At 48.9% G+C, this 19,367-nt stretch overlaps 1 protein-coding gene across 1 annotated transcript in view; it reads left to right on the top strand.

Annotated features, from left to right (window-relative positions):
- The window catches only part of ADAMTSL3 (ADAMTS like 3), a 369,755-nt gene that overhangs the window by 42,278 nt on the left and 308,110 nt on the right, over positions 1-19,367 (top strand). Inside the window, exon 4 of the mRNA XM_040493500.1 lies at positions 16,939-17,058. Within this exon, the coding sequence (XP_040349434.1) occupies positions 16,939-17,058 (120 nt within the window). The remainder of the gene's footprint in view (positions 1-16,938; positions 17,059-19,367) is intronic.

The raw sequence follows: 19,367 nt of genomic DNA, 5'->3' as shown, positions 1-19,367 counted from the left end.
ATATACGTTCAGAAATTCCAGATGAAAGAAGTAATTTACAGTGGGAAGACAGTCAGATGGCTGTCAGACCTTTCTTTCATGATTCTTGATTCTAAAAAAAGGTATGTGTGTGTGTGTGTGTATATATATATATATACATATATATATATATATGTATGGCAAGATATGTTTGGTGTGACGTATTCGATATGATATAACATATATATTTTAGCCCTTATATTTTTCCACATGGAATTCATTTTGGTGCATTGATTGAGGACGAATCTGAGTTTGCCCTTTTTCCTCCTAATTTACCTATTGTCCTAAAGAATTTCTTGAATGAGCCACGACTTTCCCACTGATATAAGAGGCTGTGTGTATTTAGTGTTAAATATAAACATGCATATACTACAGGTCTAACGTAAAACTTACTCTATTATCTATAAGTAAATACAGGTATTATGTCTATAAAGCAACTTATGTAACATGAGTTTTTCCAGTTTTATTCAGAGGTGATTGACATACATCACCGTATGGGTTTAAGATGTGCAGCATAATGGTTTGACTTACATATATTGTGCAATGATTACCACTCTAGGTTCATAACATGATTTTTACTTTATTTTATTTATTTTATTATGTATTTAGCTTTTATTTAATTCTGAGAGAGAGAGAGAGAGAGAGAGAGAAGGGCACAGAGAGAGGGAGACCCAGAATCCGAAGCAGGCTCCAGGCTCCGAGCTGCCAGCACAGAGCCCGATGCAGGGCTTGAACTCGCAGACCGCGGGATCATGACCTGAGCCGAAGTCGGGCGCTTCACCAACTGAGCCGCCCAGGTGCCCCTAAGAGTCAGTCTTGATTGTTTAGATTTTTTTTTTCTAAAATGTTTTTATGTCTCCTGATGTTTCGAACATATTGGCGTAATTTTTTCCTTGAGTTCTGAGACACGTTGTGGCTCACTCCCCTCTCTGTTCTCATTGCCACCCCTGGTTCTCTAGCAGGTTCTCTGCCTGCTAGTCTCTCGGCCTCCTGTCTGCCCCCCTCCTGTCTCGTCTCCATAGTCGTAGCCTCGCTTCCCTGCTCAGCGTCGGTCATGTGCTTCTGAAGGTTGAGCACTGACTTCTGGATCTGTCAGCGGACCCCCTTTGCCAGCCCACGCCTGCCTCTCCAGCTCTCCCTTGCTTCTCGCTCGTTCTGTGCCCGGCCCCTCGTCCAGCCTGCCCTCTTGTCTCCAGTCTCCTGTTTTGCCCACACCGTTCGTCATGCCCGCGTTCTTCTAGAAGGCTCTGCTCCCCTCTCCTTCTCTCCATTTCCCCAATTCCTCCTTGTTCTTTACGTGGCGGCGTGGCGGCTCTGGTCTCCAGGATGCCTTCTGTGTGACCTCTGTCCTCGGCCTCGGCCTCATGCGCGTCCCTCTCGCGTGCTCCCGCGGTGTTCTGCTCCTCCTCTCCTGGGAGCCCTCCTTACGGGGCTTCAGGCGGCCTGTCCTGTCCCCACCCGGCCGCGGTGGTGCCCCGGAGGACGTGCCCTGTGCCTCGTGTGGCCTCTGATGGTAGCACGGCACCCGCAGAGAGGAGGTCCGCGGAACGCTCACATTAAACACGCATTTTGGGGGCTTCGTGACGACAACGCTCATGCTGTCCTACACCGTGCAGCTTCTTAACATTTTAAAGAGCACGGCCATTTGCGTGATTCCATTAAACAGTCACAGCCGTTGGGGAGGTAGGAGGTTTTTACCGCCGCTTTACACGTGAGGAAACGGAGTCTCCCTCCGACAGCACAAGTGCACCTTACGCAAGCTCTCTCCGTGGTGGGCGGGGGGGAAGACTGGACTGACGTCTGCAGCACGGGCTCTTTCATCCTGAAGATGTGTCATCCTGGGTTTTTCTTTAAACATCGGGCTTCGTGAGGCTGCATCTGAGGGGCCTTTGAGTCACTGAGGGGGGTCACCGTGCTGTTCTCTCCTGGGCCTGCTTTTGCTTTAAGAAAAATGCACTGACTCTTAACCATGAAAGATGCCAGAGTTTTACTTTGACTGCTGGGGATTTTTTTCTCTTTTTCTTTTCTTTTCTTTTTTGTTTTTGTTTTTTGTTTTTAATATATGAAATTTATTGTCAAATTGGTTTTCATACGACACCCAGTGCTCATCCCAAAAGATGCTCTCTTCAGTACCCATCACCCCCCATCAGCGCTCAGTTTGTTCTCAGTTTTTAAGAGTCTCTTAAGCTTTGGTTCTCTCCCACTCTAACCTCTTTTTTTTTTTCCTTCCCCTCCCCCATGGGTTCCTGTTAAGTTTCTCAGGATCCACATAAGAATGAACACATATGGTATCTGTCTTTCTCTGTATGGCTTATTTCACTTAGCATCACACTCTCCAGTTCCATCCATGTTGCTACAAAGGGCCATATTTCATTCTTTCTCATTGCCACGTAGTACTCCGTTGTGTATATAAAACACAATTTCTTTATCCATTCATCAGTTGATGGACATTTAGGTTCTTTCCATAATTTGGCTATTGTTGAGAGTGCTGCTATAAACATTGGGGTACAGGTGCCCCTATGCATCAGTACTCCTGTATCCCTTGGGTAAATTCCTAGCAGTGCTATTGCTGGGTCATAGGGTAGATCTATTTTTAATTTTTTGAGGAACCTGCACACTGTTTTCCAGAGCGGCTGCACCAGTTTGCATTCCCACCAATAGTGCAAGAGAGTTCCCATTTCTCCACATCCTCTCCAGCCTCTATAGCCTCCTGATTTGTTCATTTTGGCCACTCTGACTGGCATGAGGTGATATCTGAGTGTGGTTTTGATTTGTGTTTCCTTGATGAGGAGCGACGTTGGGCATCTTTTCATGTGCCTGTTGGCCATCTGGATGTCTTCTTTAGAGAAGTGTCCATTCATGTTTTCTGCCCATTTCTTCACTGTATTATTTGTTTTTCAGGTGTGGAGTTTGGTGAGCTCTTTATAGATTCTGGATACTAGCCCTTTGTCCGATATGTCATTTGCAAATATCTTTTCCCATTCCGTTGGTTGCCTTTTAGTTTTGTTGGTTGTTTCCTTTGCTGTGCAGAAGCTTTTTATCTTCATGAGGTCCCAATAGTTCATTTTTGCTTTTAATTCCCTTGCCTTTGGGGAATGTGTCAAGTAAGAAATTGCTACGGCTAAGGTCAGAGAGGTCTTTTCCTGTTTTCTCCTCTAGGGTTTTGATGGTTTCCTGTCTCACATTCAGGTCCTTTATCCATTTTGAGTTTATTTTTGTGAATGGTGTGAGAAAGTGGTCTAGTTTCAATCTTCTGCATGTTGCTGTCCAGTTCTCCCAGCACCATTTGTTAAAGAGACTGTCTTTTTTCCATTGGATATTCTTTCCTGCTTTGTCAAACATGAGTTGGCCATACGTTTGTGGGTCTAGTTCTGGGGTTTCTATTCTATTCCATTGGTCTGTGTGTCTGTTTTTGTGCCAATACCATGCTGTCTTGATGATTACAGTTTTGTAGTAGAGGCTAAAGTCTGGGATTGTGATGCCTCCTGCTTTGGTCTTCTTCAAAATTACTTTGCCTATTCGGGGCCTTTTGTGGTTCCATATGAATTTTAGGATTGCTTGTTCTAGCTTCGAGAAGAATGCTGGTGCAATTTTGATTGGGATTGATTGCATTGAATGTGTAGCTTGTTTTGGGTAGTATTGATATTTTGACAATATTTATTCTTCCAACCCATGAGCATGGAATGTTTTTCCATTTCTTTATATCTTCTTCAATTTCCTTCATAAGCTTTCTATAGTTTTCAGCATACAGATCTTTTACATCTTTGGTTAGGTTTATTCCTAGGTATTTCATGCTTCTTGGTGTAATTGTGAATGGGATAAGTTTCTTCATTTGTCTTTCTGTTGCTTCATTATTAGTCTATAGGAATGCAACTGATTTCTGTACATTGATTTTGTATTCTGCGGCTTTGCTGAATTCATGTATCAGTTCTAGCAGACTTTTGGTGGAGTGTATTGGATTTTCCATGTATAATATCATGTCATCTGCAAAAAGTGAAAGCTTAACTTCATCTTTGCCAATTTTGATGCCTTTGATTTCCTTTTGTTGTCTGATTGCTGATGCTAGCACTTCCAACGCTACGTTAAACAACAGCGGTGAGAGTGGACATCCCTGTCGTGTTCCTGATCTCAGGGAAAAAGCTCTCAGTTTTTGCTCAGGAGACTTTTTCTAAATTCATACCAACAATACTCCTTTGATACTATAAAAAACGCAGTAACAGTAAAGAAACAAAATCACTACACCTACATCTTCTTGCCTGGTTTTCCTCCCGTCGTGGGGCATTTTGGAGCTCGCCGAGGCTGGTCCCCGTGTTTAACGATGTGGTGAGGAAGCCCTGGGGACGAGAAGGGTGTGTGGAGAACCACACGGTCTCCTGTGAAGGTGGGCGGGAGCCCGGAGCCCGGATTCCCAGCTGCAAATCTGGCTCCCTTTCTAAACTTGACTGTCTGTCACCAGTTGTAACAGGTGTTTGGTGTTTCCAAGTGTGGCTAGTGTATGAACGTGATCCTCCATGTATCCAGTACCATGAGTAAAACGAATCCTGTGTTTACTCAGGACTTAAAAACTACATGCCATTTTCGTGTCAAACACATATGGAATGGTATGATGATGTTGTCAGCCCTCAAAAGAAATGTGGCAACTTACACACGTAAACCTGTATCACGACCCACATCTCACTTGGATCAAAGGCTATAGTTTGTATCTCCGTCTCTCACTTTCTTTTGTAACGAGAGGCAATGTGTTCGTAATGCTTTCTTCTGCTGATTTATGGTTCCAACATGGCTTTGTTACCATTGGGGTTGATGTTAGCATCTTCATTTTATAAAAGTAGCACTTTTTGTTTCCAAGAAGTCCTTGGCATTTTATGTGACAGACCCCCCAGTTTTCACGCAGTTTGTGGAAATTAGGGGGATGCCCTTTTATACACACGGACCAAAGACACCCTGCCTCTGAATCACTCTCTTCCTGTGTCTTGCTTGTTTAAGAATTCCGAAAGACAGGAGCATCCCAACAGCGAACTTGGCCGCTCTGCTGACATGTTAGCGCTGAAAACTTCCTGTCTTGCTAAGCTCAGAAAAACAAACCGGCTTATGATGAATATAAGTGTTTTTCCGAGTATGTGCAAACAGCACATTTCTGTCTTTTCCTTCTCTTGGAAGGCTGCATTTTGGAAGGCTGCATGATTTCAGCCACACAGACGAGCTGTTTCCTGAAAGAAATAAAGCCGTAGGGGTGAGAAAGATCTTGAATAAACACGAATATGTCCCTGGACTGTGTCAGGTTGGGTGGTGTCTCATTGCCAAATCGGGAAGAACTGGTAATGCTTTCTGCTTTATTCTTTTCCTTCCTTTTCTTTCCTTCCTTCCTTCCTTCCTTCCTTCCTTCCTTCCTTCCTTCCTTCCTTCCTTTTTCTCTTCTCTTCTTTCTTTTTTTCATGGCTACTGAGTTAATGCAAATTCATACGTGAGGGATACACAGAGATTTGCTGATACTCAGTCATGGGCTCTGAGAGACACCAGGCCTGCTGAGTATTCCCTCATCTTCTAGGGCTGTTTTCTGCACACTTTTACACCATGCTCGTGTTATTGGGGCCTGCTGCCGGCTGGGCTGTGGCTCGCCGGAGGCAGGAGACCTGGGAACAACCAGGGAGGAGCGCCAGGGCCCCGCCTGGCTGGAGTCGGATGCCTGTGGAGGCAGAGTGGCACTTGGGGCCAGGGAGTCCAGGGTCCCACCGCCGCTGTGGGCAGGAGCAGACGAGTCCCTGCGGATCCCCGCCAAGGTCCTGGAGGATGCAGACAGTTTGAAACCTCCAAGGAAAATGGCAGGTTCCAACTTGTCAGTTCAGAAAATTAGAAAATGAAAACAAGTGATTTCTCAAGGGCATCCTGACCGACCTTGGCCTGCCCTGACACTCCGTTTGAACCTGCGGTTCGTACTTTTCCCCCGAATCTTTTCCCGCGTGACGCAATGGACACCTTACCTGTCTCTTTTGTTCATTTTCTGCTTCCCCTAGTTAAGTCTATAAGCTCCTTGGGAAAAGGGATTCTCATCTGTTCCCTTGACTGCTGAACTCCCTGTGTCAACAACAGTCCCGGTCCGTAGTAGGTGCTTATTAAACACGTGTGGACTGCGCGTCTGAACCAATGCCCTGGACCCAAGAATTGCTTGGATGTGCCGTGCTTGGGGATTACCCCTCTCCACCACTTTGGTAAAATAAAATACTTGTTTGTACTTTATTCAAAAAGCAAAAATGCCTTCTCTCTGCCAGAGAGATAATCATGTGTGTTAGTGGTGAAGAGGCCGTGGGAAAATGCACCCTCCACTTTCGGATCAAAGTGCAGATCCCAGTGGCCACACTGGGCCTGAGGGTGCTGCTTCCTGAATGTCGAGGCCCCGTCATGGAGCAGGGAGGGTCATGGACCTGGCCCCAAAATACCAGTTTGCCACGGTCGTTCCCACATAGCACCCTCACCCCACAGTGGCTGCTCCTGGTCCTTAAAAACTGGGGGTCCCCTCCTCTGCCGACTTCTGGGGTGACTGGACCAGGGGGTGGGGTGGTGGGAGAGGGACGGCCTGGGTTAGCGAGTTCACAGTCTAGCCAGGTTTGAGATGACCATGCACCTGGTGTTTTTTTTTTTTTTTTTGCTTTAAAAATTTTTTTTTCATATTTTCGTTTATATTTGAGAGACAGAGACAGAGCCGAAGCAGGCTCCAGGCTCCATGCTGACAGCACAGATATGGGGCTCAAACCCAGAAACTGTGAGATCATGACCTGAGCTAAAATCAAGAGTCAGACGCTCAACTGACTGAGCCACCCAGGCGCCCCATAACATCACTGATTTTTAATGTCTTATTTATTTTTGCGAGAGAGAGAGAGAATGAGAACAAGCGAGGGGGAGCAGAGAGCGAGGGAGACACAGAATCCGAAGCAGGCTCCAGGCTCTGAGCTGTCAGCGCAGAGCCCGACACGGGGCTCGAACCCACAAACCGTGAGATCATGACCTGAGCTAAAATCAAGAGTCAGACGCTCAACTGACTGAGCCACCCAAGCGCCCCATAACATCACTGATTCTTTTTTTTTTAAATATTAAAAAAAAGTTTTAATGCCTGATTTATTTTTGTGAGAGAGAGAGAGAGAACGAGAACAAGTGAGGGGGAGCAGAGAGCGAGGGAGACACAGAATCTGAAGCAGGATCCAGGCTCTGAGCTGTCAGTGCAGAGCCCGACACGGGGCTCGAACCCACAAACCATGAGATCATGACCTGAGCCGAAGTCGGATGCTTAACCGACTGAGCCACCCAGGCGCCCCTAGTGTTTTTCTTTACCAGTAGAGCCCTGTTTGGGGGACACAACGTTCAGTGTTTTTCCCCTGAGGTATTTTAGGGCAGAGTTATTTCCATGCGACCTTTTGCTAATTGAAGCTGATTCCAGTGGGTCAGCTTACTTCAAGGTCTTGAAAAATGAACTCTTAAATAAAATTGTTTTGGGGGTGGGCTCCGGCAGAGGAGGATCTGGATTGTGTTTATTGGCAGGGCGAGGCTTTCCTTCCTCTCCAGGCTGAGAGTCATCGTGGAGCTCTGAAATAGCCCCTTGTGAAGGGCCAGCGTGGTATTCAGGCAGAGCATTTTGGTCTTTCTGTGGTGGAGAGAATATTCTGGCGTCAGTCATGCGGGGCCCTGCGGGGGCGGAGGGGGTGACCTGTGTGGCTTTGATTGGGAAAGAAAGTTAATTGTCGGATGTCTTCCGTGCACAAAGCCCAGCTCTGAGCACTCAAGACGGCTGAAAGATGGGGGGAGGGAGTAGGACTCCTCTGCCAGGTTTTCTCCTTTAGGGAGCCAGAGATGAAGTCTGTTCCAGCACGATCTTTTCACCCATGACTCTTGGTTCTGCTTTGTCAGTGCTGTTTAAGATGTGTTCGCCTGTGTGTGTGTGTGTGTGTGTGTGTGTGTGTGTGTCTGTGTAGGGGGAGAGGGGAGGGAAGGAGAGAAAGAGAAAATTAGAGAGTACATATTTAGAGGCAGGATGACTAGTGCTGTGAATGATGTTTATCAGCTCCAAATTCCAGTTTGCTAACAAGAGTCTTAACGTGATAAATTCAGGGAAAGACCTTCTGTGTTTAGCAGCTCATTCTGAATATGCACGCCCAAAGGCACCCCCCTCCCCACTCACAGCTCCAGGAGGGATCCAGGAGGGTCTGCCGTCCAGATTTCTTTGGCAAACGTGACCCAGAGTGACGCTGAAGTTTGAAACTACATGGCATTTTACCTGAGGTGTACTGAGATATTTATCCAATATCCAGTCTTTCAGCCCAGCGATATTAAGAGAACATATTAATTAGTTGCTGGTGAGCGGGGAAGACAAATCTTTTTAAATTTTTTTTAAGTTTTATTTATTTATTTTGAGAGAGCATGTGCATGAGCAGGGGAGGGGCAGAGAAAGAGAGGGAGAGAGAGAATCTCACACCGACTCCATGCTGTGACCCAGAGCCCAACGTGGGGCTTGAACTCAAGAACCATGAGATCATGACCTGAGCTGAAATCAAGAGTCTGCCACTTAACCGACTGAGCCACCCAGGCACCCTGAGAAGACAGATCTTAAGTCCCTAGCATTAATTTGTAAAAACTAACAACAACAACAACAAAAAACCCGGTAAAACAAATTTTCTTTCAGCCCGCTTTTCCAATCCTGCCAAAGTAAATATTATCATATTTAATCAGGGAGCGTTGGGACACCTAAGAGTTTGAAAAGTCTTGGAATGATGACATCCTCCTTGAAAAAACAAAACGGAAGGCTTTTTGTTTTGTTTTGTTTTTAACCTTCAGGTTCAAGAAACAAAATGCACGTGGTGCTTTTTGGAATGAAACTGTAGTTGGTATGCTGAGCTTAAATAGTATTGGTTAACCTGAGTTCCCCCTTCGTGGGCTTTGGAAGGTGCAAACTGTAAGGTCCTGTGCCATCCAGGCCGCTCCAGAGAACAGAGTCCTTGCAGACTGTCCCCGAGGTCTGGGGGTTCTGGCTGCCGCACCTGCAGGGTACTCTTCTGGACTCATCGAATGTTACCATTGAAAGGCGTGGTCCCAACCTCCCATCCAGGTAGTGAGCTCACACCCGCAGATCTTGGTTGCCATGAATAGAGATCGACTTCCTGTGCACTGATGTTCCAGACGGGAGCCTTGCCAGTTTTCTGCTAAGCGCTGGTGTCTTGAGGAACCGTCCGTCCTGCATTAGTGGCTCAGGGCTTTGCTTTCGAGGGGTTCGCTTCTGTCCCAACCTTACTAAGATCTGGTGGGATCTCGGCTCTCCCGTGTACCATCTTACTTCGTGGGCTGTATCACTGCGGATGTGAAGCATCTGGCAGGGTGTTTCTTGAATCCCTAAGCGGCCAACATGGAGACATCTGAAATGAAGGGACTGTCAGTCCGGAGACAGGCTCTTGGTGGCTTGGTAAGGGGCCCGGCCACCGGCCCTGTTCCTGCTCCGTGTGTGGTGCAGTCAGAAGGATGCACAGAGGGCGTGCTGCTGAGATTTGGGCTGACACAAAGCCACGCGACAGCGACGTGGCTGTCGGTCAATGGAGCTGGGATCCAAAGCCTCGACGGGCCGGAGGATCTTGAGGATGTGGACGGCCGGGAACGGTGCGGTCTGGCTCTCAGACTGCGGGGTCGTGGCTTCGCAGTGGCACGTGGCTCAGAGGCTTGGTGGCCTTCACTGAGCGTGAGTCTGTAGAGGTTAGCGGCGTGGCGTTCGGAGGGAGGGAGATGGATGTTCCATGTCACATGCGTGTTCAGAACAAGCTGGGAGAGGTGCTTAAACAGGAGTCACACTGTATAAAAGTCACTGCTTGACTTTTGAGGCACGTGGGGCCCCATTCTGTGCCGTGGGACGTCCTCTTCTCCTTCTGTCTCTCTCTCCTTCTGGTATGTCAGCCAGACCTTTTGCTCAGTCCTGATAGGCATTCCCCATCCTTATGGAGTACAGACTGAGGCCTGGGATGCTGAAATCTGGTCCTTGACTTGCCATCACATGTTCACTCCCTCCTGCCAGAGTCAGAGCCTTCAGCTGCAGGGGGAGTTGGGGGAGGGGGGGACACAGCTGCGTCCCCAGGTCTCAGATTCACGGTCCCTGGAGGGGCCACTTGGGTTCCTCCTGACCCCGTCCCTGGTGACTCGGCAGCTGTGGACGGTGGCTGGGGGGATGATGCTTTCTGGCAGCTTCTCTCCGGGCCCTGGATCTGTGCCCTGGGAAGATTGCACGCTTCCTGGCCCGGCTTCCCTCCCCCTGCCTTCCCTCTGACTCTTGCTACTTAAGGGCCTGACATCTTGGGTCACCTCATCCCGCGAGGAGCCGCGCACTGCCACCCCCCCGACACGTAGGAAGTCCGCTGCCTTCTGGGCGAGGATGTTGGTGCCGCAGCCGCCAGTGAACTCAGCCGGTTCTCCCGAAGGAAGGCCCACTCTTCCGCAGACTGGTTTCCCCAGAGGGAGGCAGGGAAGCCAAACAGGGGTGAACTTGCCCTTGGCAGCTGGGAGCTCATGTGCCCCCCTGCACAGAACCACCTGCCCTCCCGTGTCTGGGTTTCTTCGGGTGAAATGAGGTGAATGGCACCCATGTCGCAGGGTGCGTACGAGGACACGATGAGACCGTCTACGCAAACCCTGTCTGACGGTGATGCTCGGTAGGCTTGACTTCCTTCTTCCCCAGCCTTCTCTCCACAGGGCCTCTAATGAATGCCTTGTTGGACGGTCGGAGATGCGGGCTGGGATTAAAGCATCTCTAAAGTTCCCCGCATTCCATCATTCTGGCACTCCGATGCTCACTGTGCAGACTCTGGAACCCAGCTCGGCATGTGTGTGTTTGGAGGGGAGGTGCAGGGGGCGGCTGGGGGAGAGGGCGGCCAGAGGGCAGTGCTGGTGGCCAGGGCACCTCATACCTCCACCGGGGAGCAGCGGACCTCTTCTGACCAGTTGGGCGTCTGTGAGCTTGCTAGATTCTGCCACATCCCTGTTGCCTTGGTAGGGAGGGAGCTGCTCATCATGAAAGGTATTCAAGTAGAGGCTGCAGGGCGTCTGGCAGGATTTCTGAGGTAGACAGGCTGGATTAGATCACTGAGAAGGTCGTTTCAAGTGCTGGGCGTTCATAACCCTGGGATGACACAGTACAGCTCTTCAGACGTCAGGCAGCCATGGCCGTGCCCTGTGACCTTGGTGCGGCCTCGTTGCCACCCCAGGGAAGGGACTTGGGCTGTACCAAAGCTGTAGAATCAACTCCGGAATGATTGGAAATTTCCTCAGGAGTAAGGGACTTGATAAAAGGAGTCGAGTGCAGAGTCTTTTTTTAAAAAAATTTTTTTAATGTTTATTTATTTTTTGAGAGAGAGAGAGAGACAGAGAGACAGAGCGTGAGTGGGGAAGGGGCAGAGAGAGAGGGAGACACAGAATCCGAAGCAGGCTCCAGGCTCCGAGCTGTTAGCACAGAGCCCGACACGGGGCTCGAACCCACGAGCTGTGAGATCACGACCTGAGCCGAAGCCGGACGCTTAACTGACTGAACCACCCAGGCGCCCCAAGTGTAGTCTTCATTGTCAGTAACAAGGACTGGGATGTGGGTGTGGGTGTGGAGAAGGATCTGCCTGGCCCGGGGACCAGTGACCCTGAGCCCCCTTGGCCCGGGGACCAGTGATGCCGAGCGTCTACAGGTGGAGCTGGGGCTGCTGAGCAAGCCGACCCTGGCCTGCGGGGCTCAGGTCGTGCGGTCCGCCAGTCTTTCCCTCCTGCTGCCCACACACCTACTGTGGGGACACGGCAGACGGGGTAGAGACCCTGTTCTCAGCCTTAGGGAACTTCCCCCAGAATGCAGCACCAACGTGGTCCTGGCAGGAGAGGCAGAAGCCTGGGCAGGAATAACACGTGGGGCAAACATACCTCGTTTTACCCAACCTGAGCTTAAGGGGACAAAAAGAAAGCTCACGAAAGGAGCTTATGAAAGGTCTGTAGATATTTTGAACAGTCTAGAAACACAGCGATGAATGCTCTGGCTACGGAGGACTGTTGTGGTGTTACAAAAGGAAGCTCAGAAGATTTCAGGGACGCCCGGCTCGGGACGGCCCCACCTTGCCAGCGAAGGCGGCCGGTGGGGAGGAAATGCGGGCCATGCATTCTTTCAGGTGTGGGACGGTTCCAGAGAGGCCAAGGAAACAGCAGCTCTGAGGCCAGAAAGCCTACTTGGGAAGCAGGGTGATAGAAACAGGTGCATGATCTCAGGCCCCGTTAGAAGGGTGTCTAAGGAGTAAGCCCAGGGAAGACGGAGGGTCCAAGTCAGGAGTCCGCCAGTGCGTGTGGCGTGGGGTAGACTTAATTCGCCTTTATGACAGCCAAGCTTCTCCACGCACAGCGTGGACCCCATTCCTCCTATCTTCTCAAGGGCTTGGCACCTGCGGTGTCTCGTCTCCTCCACAGTCCCTCTTACCACTGGATGATTCCCATAACCCAACAGACGTGCTCTGGTTTCTCCCGTCTTTACCAGTTCTGCCCGTACCTGCGCGTTCCCTCTAGCCGTTGCCCGGTTCTAAGGGTCCCTTCCTGGTCTCTTCTTCCTCTTATCTTATCCACTCCTCAAACCATTTCTGTGGTCCCTGCAACTTCACTGTACCTCCTCTTGTCCAGGCCAACAATGACCTCCTTCTTGCCAGACCCAGGGGACCCATCTCTGGTCTCATCTTATTTAGTCTCCCAGGGCCGTTCAAGGTAGTCGGTTGCTCTATTTGATGCTGAACCCATCCATGGTCCAATATTTGTCTTTTTTCCCCCTTTATTCCTCTCTAAATGATGACCAGTTTTAATCTCTTTGGCTGGCTCCTCCTCTACTCACGGCTAGACATTAGAATTGTGGGGGGTCCCAGACAAAGCCCTCTTGTCTCTTTTCTCTTTCAGGAGGTGTGTATATATGAAAACGTAAACAATGACTTCCAGATCTCTGGCTTCAGGCTGAGACTGCTTTTCTGAGCTCCAGACTTGCATATGACACAGCCAACCCAAGCTCTCTACTTGGATGCCACGAAGGCATCTCAGACGTCGCGCGACTCAAACACAGCTATCACCTCTCTGCCCCCCTCTTCCTGCTGGGGCTGCCCATCTTTGGTGCTCCTTTATGGCCTGCTGCTCAGGCCAAAACCCCAGAAATTATCTTTGATTCCTCCCTTCTTCTCACCCACCAGCAGCTCTTGGAGGATCTACTTCTAGCCTATTCAGCTCTCCCTTCTCCACCGGCATCATTTCGTCCGGGGAGTCATCTCTTCTCACCTGGATTAGTGCAGCCGCCTCCCAGCTGGTCTTTATGGCTCCATTGCTGCCTCCTCTAACCCCTCCTCCATGAAGCAGTCAACCTTTGAGATACTCCTGGTGGCTCTCTAACCCCTTGCTTGGGCCCGCAGTGCTCTGAATGTCCTGCCTCTTCCTTCCATTCTCTCTTGTCTCCCCTTCAGCTGCCCTCTTCCTCATCCACACGGGATCAGCCTCACTGACTCTTTCTGCAAACTCAACTTTATTCTATCACCCTGTTTGCTTCCTTTAGAGCACGTAGAACTTTCTTCCTCTTGTTTATGGATTTGTTTACATACTAGGTGTCTCTTCGCCTTAGAAGGCAACCTCCATAAAAACAAGGACCTCCTCTTTCTTGTTCCTCAGTGTACCCAGAGCTCTTAGAATGGTTCCAGGCATATAGTAGGTGCTCAGTAAATACATGTGGAATGTATAGGTCACTAAATATAAATCACTATAGTAGGGGGCCCCTTGTATTCAGGGAGCTGTTTTCAGGTGATGCTCCCAGACACCTCCCAGCGACCCCCCCCCCCCTTTTGGTAACTAGATCTGTGTCTTCACACATAGCTGCTCATGGGTTCTGGGCCTGGCTTCTGCTCTGTGGTGCCAGGCACACATGGCAAGTCTCCTTAGGCATTTAAAATTATCATTCTATGAACACTGAAGGCAAAAGAGGCAAATCACAACTATAGCAACTAATTCTCATGGACTATTCGCTAGGCATTTTAGTAATCAGGTTACCTGAACTGTCTTAAGATGAAGTCCATCATTTTCTTGCAGTTATGCAAGATTTCCCCTGAGCTTTACCTAGATGTGTTTTTCTTTGGTGAGAATAATTGATCTTTGACACATATTCAGACTTCCCAGGAAACATACACAGAAGTAAGAAATTGTATCATTAAATTCACCTCCTGTTTCCACATGGACTTTTTTATTCCCATATCACTGTTTTTTTAATTAAAAAAATGTTTTAACCTTTATTTATTTTTGACAGAGACAGATTATGAGCAGGGGAGGGGCAGAGAGAGAGGGAGACACAGAATCTGAAGCAGGCTCCAGGCTCCAAGCTGTCAGCACAGAGCCTGACGCGGGGCTCAAACTTGTGAACTGTGAGATCGTGACCTGAGTCAAAGTTGGACAGTTAACCGACTGAGCCACCTAGGCACCCCTCACTTTTGTTTTTTAAGCCTGATAAAATTGAAAGATTGGAAAAGCAGGTCAGAAAGCAGAAGGTAACCAGCCATAGCTATAATCAAGCTATTTTTTTTTTCCTATGCTAATAAATACCGAGGAGTGAAAACGTTAGTACTGGAGAGGTTTTTGCTTTTTCTAGTATTTCATGTGGAGAGCCATAAAAGAGCACTAAGATGTGTGAGAGCCATGTTGTCTCTGTGGGGTCTGTGGTATTAGCTCCTCTTCCTTTTCCTTCCCAGGCCACTTAAAGATAATGTCCAGCAGTGATCAGAACGCTGGCTGGCCGCGTGTGATAGATGCAGTCTGTACCCCTGGCGGGGCCTGGACAGACTTCCCTGCCAGACCTTTAACACCCTGGCTTTGCTGCAGGCTGCAAGTCACCCCATAACTTTGGTAACACAGCCTTCCCCACAGAAGCTGGCATAATAGAGAAAACCTGCCCAGAACACAGCGGTGGTCTGAACACTGAGGTGACAGGCCTGTGTCAAGGGAGGCTTTGCTGCTTAACAGAACTTTTACAGGTGATCTTCCTATTTTCCTCACTTCAGACTAGAGCAGTCCAGACTCAAGCAAGCCACTCTGAGGGAAAGCAAGGGGGACGTGGGGATGCATGGCTCTGGGAAGATTCCTGTCACCCACTTGGTGCTGCAACCCTCATGTGAATGAAGTTTAATAAGAAAATCTTGAAATGTTTGTGAACAGTCTAGGGCTAACCAAAAGAGAGAGTTATCTGTTCTATGTGCCTTCACAAAGGTATCACATACTGATTTCTCTCTCTTTTTTTTTTTTAAAGTGTATTTATTTTGAGAGAGAGAGAGAGAGCTTGTGAGTGAACACACAAGAAGGGCGGGGGCGGGGGGATCCCAAGCAGGCTCCGTGCCGTCAGCACAGAGTCCAACGCGAGGCTCGAGTTCACGAACTGCGAGTTCATGGCCTGAGCTGAAACCAAGAGTCAGATGCTTGACCTGGCGCCACCCTGGCGCCCCTGCTTTCTCTTCTTAAAGCGTGGTGTTCAAATGGATGTTTTGCTTTAACCAGAGTTCCTGCTTCAGTTTGAGAATGTGACCATTGGGGGAGCAGAGGTATTTGAGGGGTGCTTTTATTGCTCACTCTTCCTGTTTGCAGAGAGTGTTTTCCTCAGAGTAACACCTGTGGCCTCTTTCTTGGATTCTTAACTCCTGCCCAAGCAGGCGGAGTGAGGTCCCCTGTGGGAGACGTAGTCCTTGATCGGTGTCCTTGGATCGGATGGGGCTGCACACTGGGGGCTCCCCACCTCCTGTGTCTCTTTCATCCATTTTCAACAGTCAAGGCAGTGATCCTGGGAGACACCGTGTAGCCTCCAGCACCTTCTCGCTTGGGCTTCCCCAGGCTGGAGGTGATGACAAGTGATGGTAGCAAGTCCACTGGGTCATTGTACCCAACCCATAGTGTCCAAGAGATGACGTCCTCCCTCCTGACTCCCCTCAACCCTGACGGCGGGGGCTTATGTCTAATGCTTCAGTCGCCAGCGTATGACCTTTTCCTTGAACCAAATGGAGTCTTCCTGCAAGAGCCATGTTTATTTCATCTTGGATTTTTACATAAACATACAAAGCATTAGGAGAAAGTAAAGTCTCAAAGGAAGTATGCCAAAACAATTAAACGTGGTTATTATAGGTTGAAGGGATTACGGGGCGATCTTTGTTTTCTTTTGTGTTCCTCCGTATCTTCAAAGGTTTCTTCGATGAATGTGGATTTCTTTTGTAGTAGGGAAGAAAATTTGTTTCTCACTCCTTCACCAAACAAACAAAAACAGGAAGGAAGGAAGGAAGACAGGAAGGGAGGAAGGAAGCAAAGGAAAGAAAATCCTAGAAACAATGGATTTGTAACAACAACACTTAATAATCAAGTTAACCGCAGGGCGCCTGAGCGGCTCAGTCAGTTGAGCGTCCGTCTTCAGCTCAGGTCATGATCTGTCGGTCTGTGAGTTTGAACCCTGCATCGGGCTCTGTGATCACAGCTCGGAGCCTGGAATCTGCTTTAGATTCTGTGTCTCCCTCTCTCTGCTCCTTCCCTGCTCATACCTCTCTCTCTCTCTCTCTCCCCTTCTCTTTCTCTCAAAAGTAAATAAACATTAAAAAAATTTTTTTAAAATAATCAAGTTAACCACACTGTAGCTGAATCATTGGAGGGTTGTGGGGAGGGGGCAGGTGTCGGGGAATAAATAACCGTGTGCGCCAACTTGAGGTGAAGCTGTGTGATATCCTAGCCTACCAGTGCCTCAACACAGACACCTGGTGCTTCTCACCTTGGCCTTTACTAAGAGAGGTCACTTCCCTTTTCTTAGTACAGACTTTAGTGGGTACAATCACGGTTTTTCGGGGGTGCTCACTGGAGCCTCGTTTGTAACCAGGTGACCTTGCCTTTCAGACCGCAGCAGAGAAGTCTCCTGGAGCATATTTCCTTCCTGAGTTTGCACTTTCCCCTCAGGGAAGTTTCCTCGAAGACACGACCGGGGAGCAGTTCCTCACCTACCGCTATGATGACCAGGTAAGAACCTCACAAAAGAGCTTACCTTTGGCTTTGCCATTTGCTGACGGGCAGGAAATGGTTTCTCAAAAATAACTTCAAAATAATTATATTTTCCCCCTTGGCACAGCTAACACAATAGGCCTTTGACTCTCTGGAGGGATCCCGAGACTGCTGGCCTGCCCATGCTTGTATACAATTTCCTACGCAATGTGTGGCTCTTGCTCTGGTGGGGAGGTTGGCTTGAGTCACTTTTTCTTATTTTCATCAGAAATATACATGACGGCTTTGTTCATTTTACTCATCACCAAATTTATTATTCAGTTCTGAAGTTGTCCAACGGCACTGTTTTCTGTTTTCTTTCTTTTTGTTTTTTTAAATATAAATTACTGTCAAATTGGTTTCCATACAGCACCCAGTGCTCATCCCAACAAGTGCCCTCTCCCTGCCCATCACCCACTTTCTCCTCTCCCCCACCCCTCGTCTACCCTCAGTTTGCTCTTAGTCCTTAAGGGTCTCTTGGTTTGCCTCTCTCCCTCTCTGTAACTTTTTTTTTTTTTTAACCTTCCCCTCCCCCGTGGTCTTCTGTTAAGTTTCTCAAAGAGCACTGTTTTCTGATTAGGCATTAATTTTTTCTCTCTCATAGCTTTTACTTCCTTTCTTTTAACTGTGCCGACATTGATTTTTTTTTTCCTTCCCAAGCCCATTTTCCAGAAGGGAGCAGGGTAGGGGTGGCTGTGTGTGTGTGTGTGTGTGTGTTTCAAAGACTTCCCGACGGCTCACCGCGGAACAAGGCTGTGCCTGGCAGAGGCGTGCAAGCTGGGCACTGGGCGCCGTGATTCTCTTCCACTCGCGGCTCACGTTGTCGCCTTAACGGCGTTAAGGGTCATACACGTCTTTGAGGTCACTCACACCTTGTCTGCAGCAGCGTGGGTCAACTCTGCCAGATGCAAAGTGTTCTAGCCGGTAGGGCCTGAATTCACTGGGCGGTCGGGAGGGTTTTGGAGGATTTGGCGGATCTTGGTACCCACAGGGCCAGGTGCAGATGCAGAATGGGGCTACACTGTGTTCTCAGGGCACACGATGGGGTGGAAGAAGACGGGCCTATGACCGAGGTGTCCTCCTCTGTGTGGTCAAAGCTGGCAAGTTCGGGCTTGAGTGCAGCAGCTGGTTCGCAGGTGCAAGGTGCTCCTCAGGAGCAGAGGCTCTGGCAGCTTGGGCAGATGTGAGACGTGACAGCAGGGAGCGGTCTGGCTGTGGGCAGGCCGTTCCGATCCTCTAAGCTGCCGCTGAGTGGCCTGTGCTCGGGACATTTGGCCGCGGGGCTGGGGTTGGGGTGAGCCGCACGCGGACCCACCTGTGGGCAGGGAGCTACCTGGGGGCTCAGGGGCAGGAGTGAGATAAAGACTAATTGTTTTTTTAAGTCTGTTTGTTTTGAGAGAGAGAGAGAGCAGGGGAGGGACAGAGAGAGAGAGGGAGAGAGAGAATCCTAAGCAGGCTTCGCACTGTCAGTGCAGAGCACGATGTGGGGCCTCAAACCCTCAAACCGTGAGATCATGACCTGACCTGAAACCAAGAGTTGGGTGTTTAACTGACTGAGCCCCCCGGCTGCACCGAGACCAATTTTTAATAAAAAATTTCGACATGCAATCAGGATTTTCAAGTGTCTTGAGAAATGAGTGTGTGAATAGTTACTGTGGGCAGCAGGGCTGGGCAAGGGATGATCCCATGTTCACATAATGGGGCCCAGTTAACACTTCGGACGGGCTTTGGGGCCTGGTTGCTACGTTCTCATTAAGTTGCTTTCTGCCCTTCTCCCCGGTGGATTTTTACAGAGCCTGTAATTTATGGCTCCTTGTAATCGAGAAATCAATGATCCAACAGGTTTTCATAGGAAAACTTCAGGGAACTAATTGAGAAGGCATTACGTGATAAAAGAGGGCATCTGGAAAACCATGAGCTATGTACTTTTTAATTAAAGAGTGGTTAATGCCCGCTCCAGGTTCTACAGACATTATCCTTAATATAATAACAGTGTACAAGCTGGAGGAAAGTAAGTTCCCTCAGCCTTTTCAAATGGCCTAAAGAAGACTCTTTAAAAAATGTTTTTTAATGTTTGTTTTTGAGAGAGACAGAGTGTGAGCAGGGGAGGGGCAGAGAGAGAGGGAGACACAGAATCCGAAGCAGGTTCCAGGCTCCGAGCTGTCAGCACAGAGCCCGATGCAGGGCTCGAACCCACGAACCGTGAGATCATGACCTGAGCTGAAGTTGGATGCTCAACTCACTGAGCCACCAGGCACCCCAGGCCTAAAGAAGATCTTATTATTTTT

The sequence above is a fragment of the Herpailurus yagouaroundi genome, unplaced genomic scaffold, assembly GCF_014898765.1.
Source record: "Herpailurus yagouaroundi ecotype Mexico unplaced genomic scaffold, PumYag 185, whole genome shotgun sequence".
Lineage (NCBI taxonomy): Eukaryota > Metazoa > Chordata > Mammalia > Carnivora > Felidae > Herpailurus > Herpailurus yagouaroundi.
This window is presented reverse-complemented; position numbering and strand designations above follow the sequence as displayed.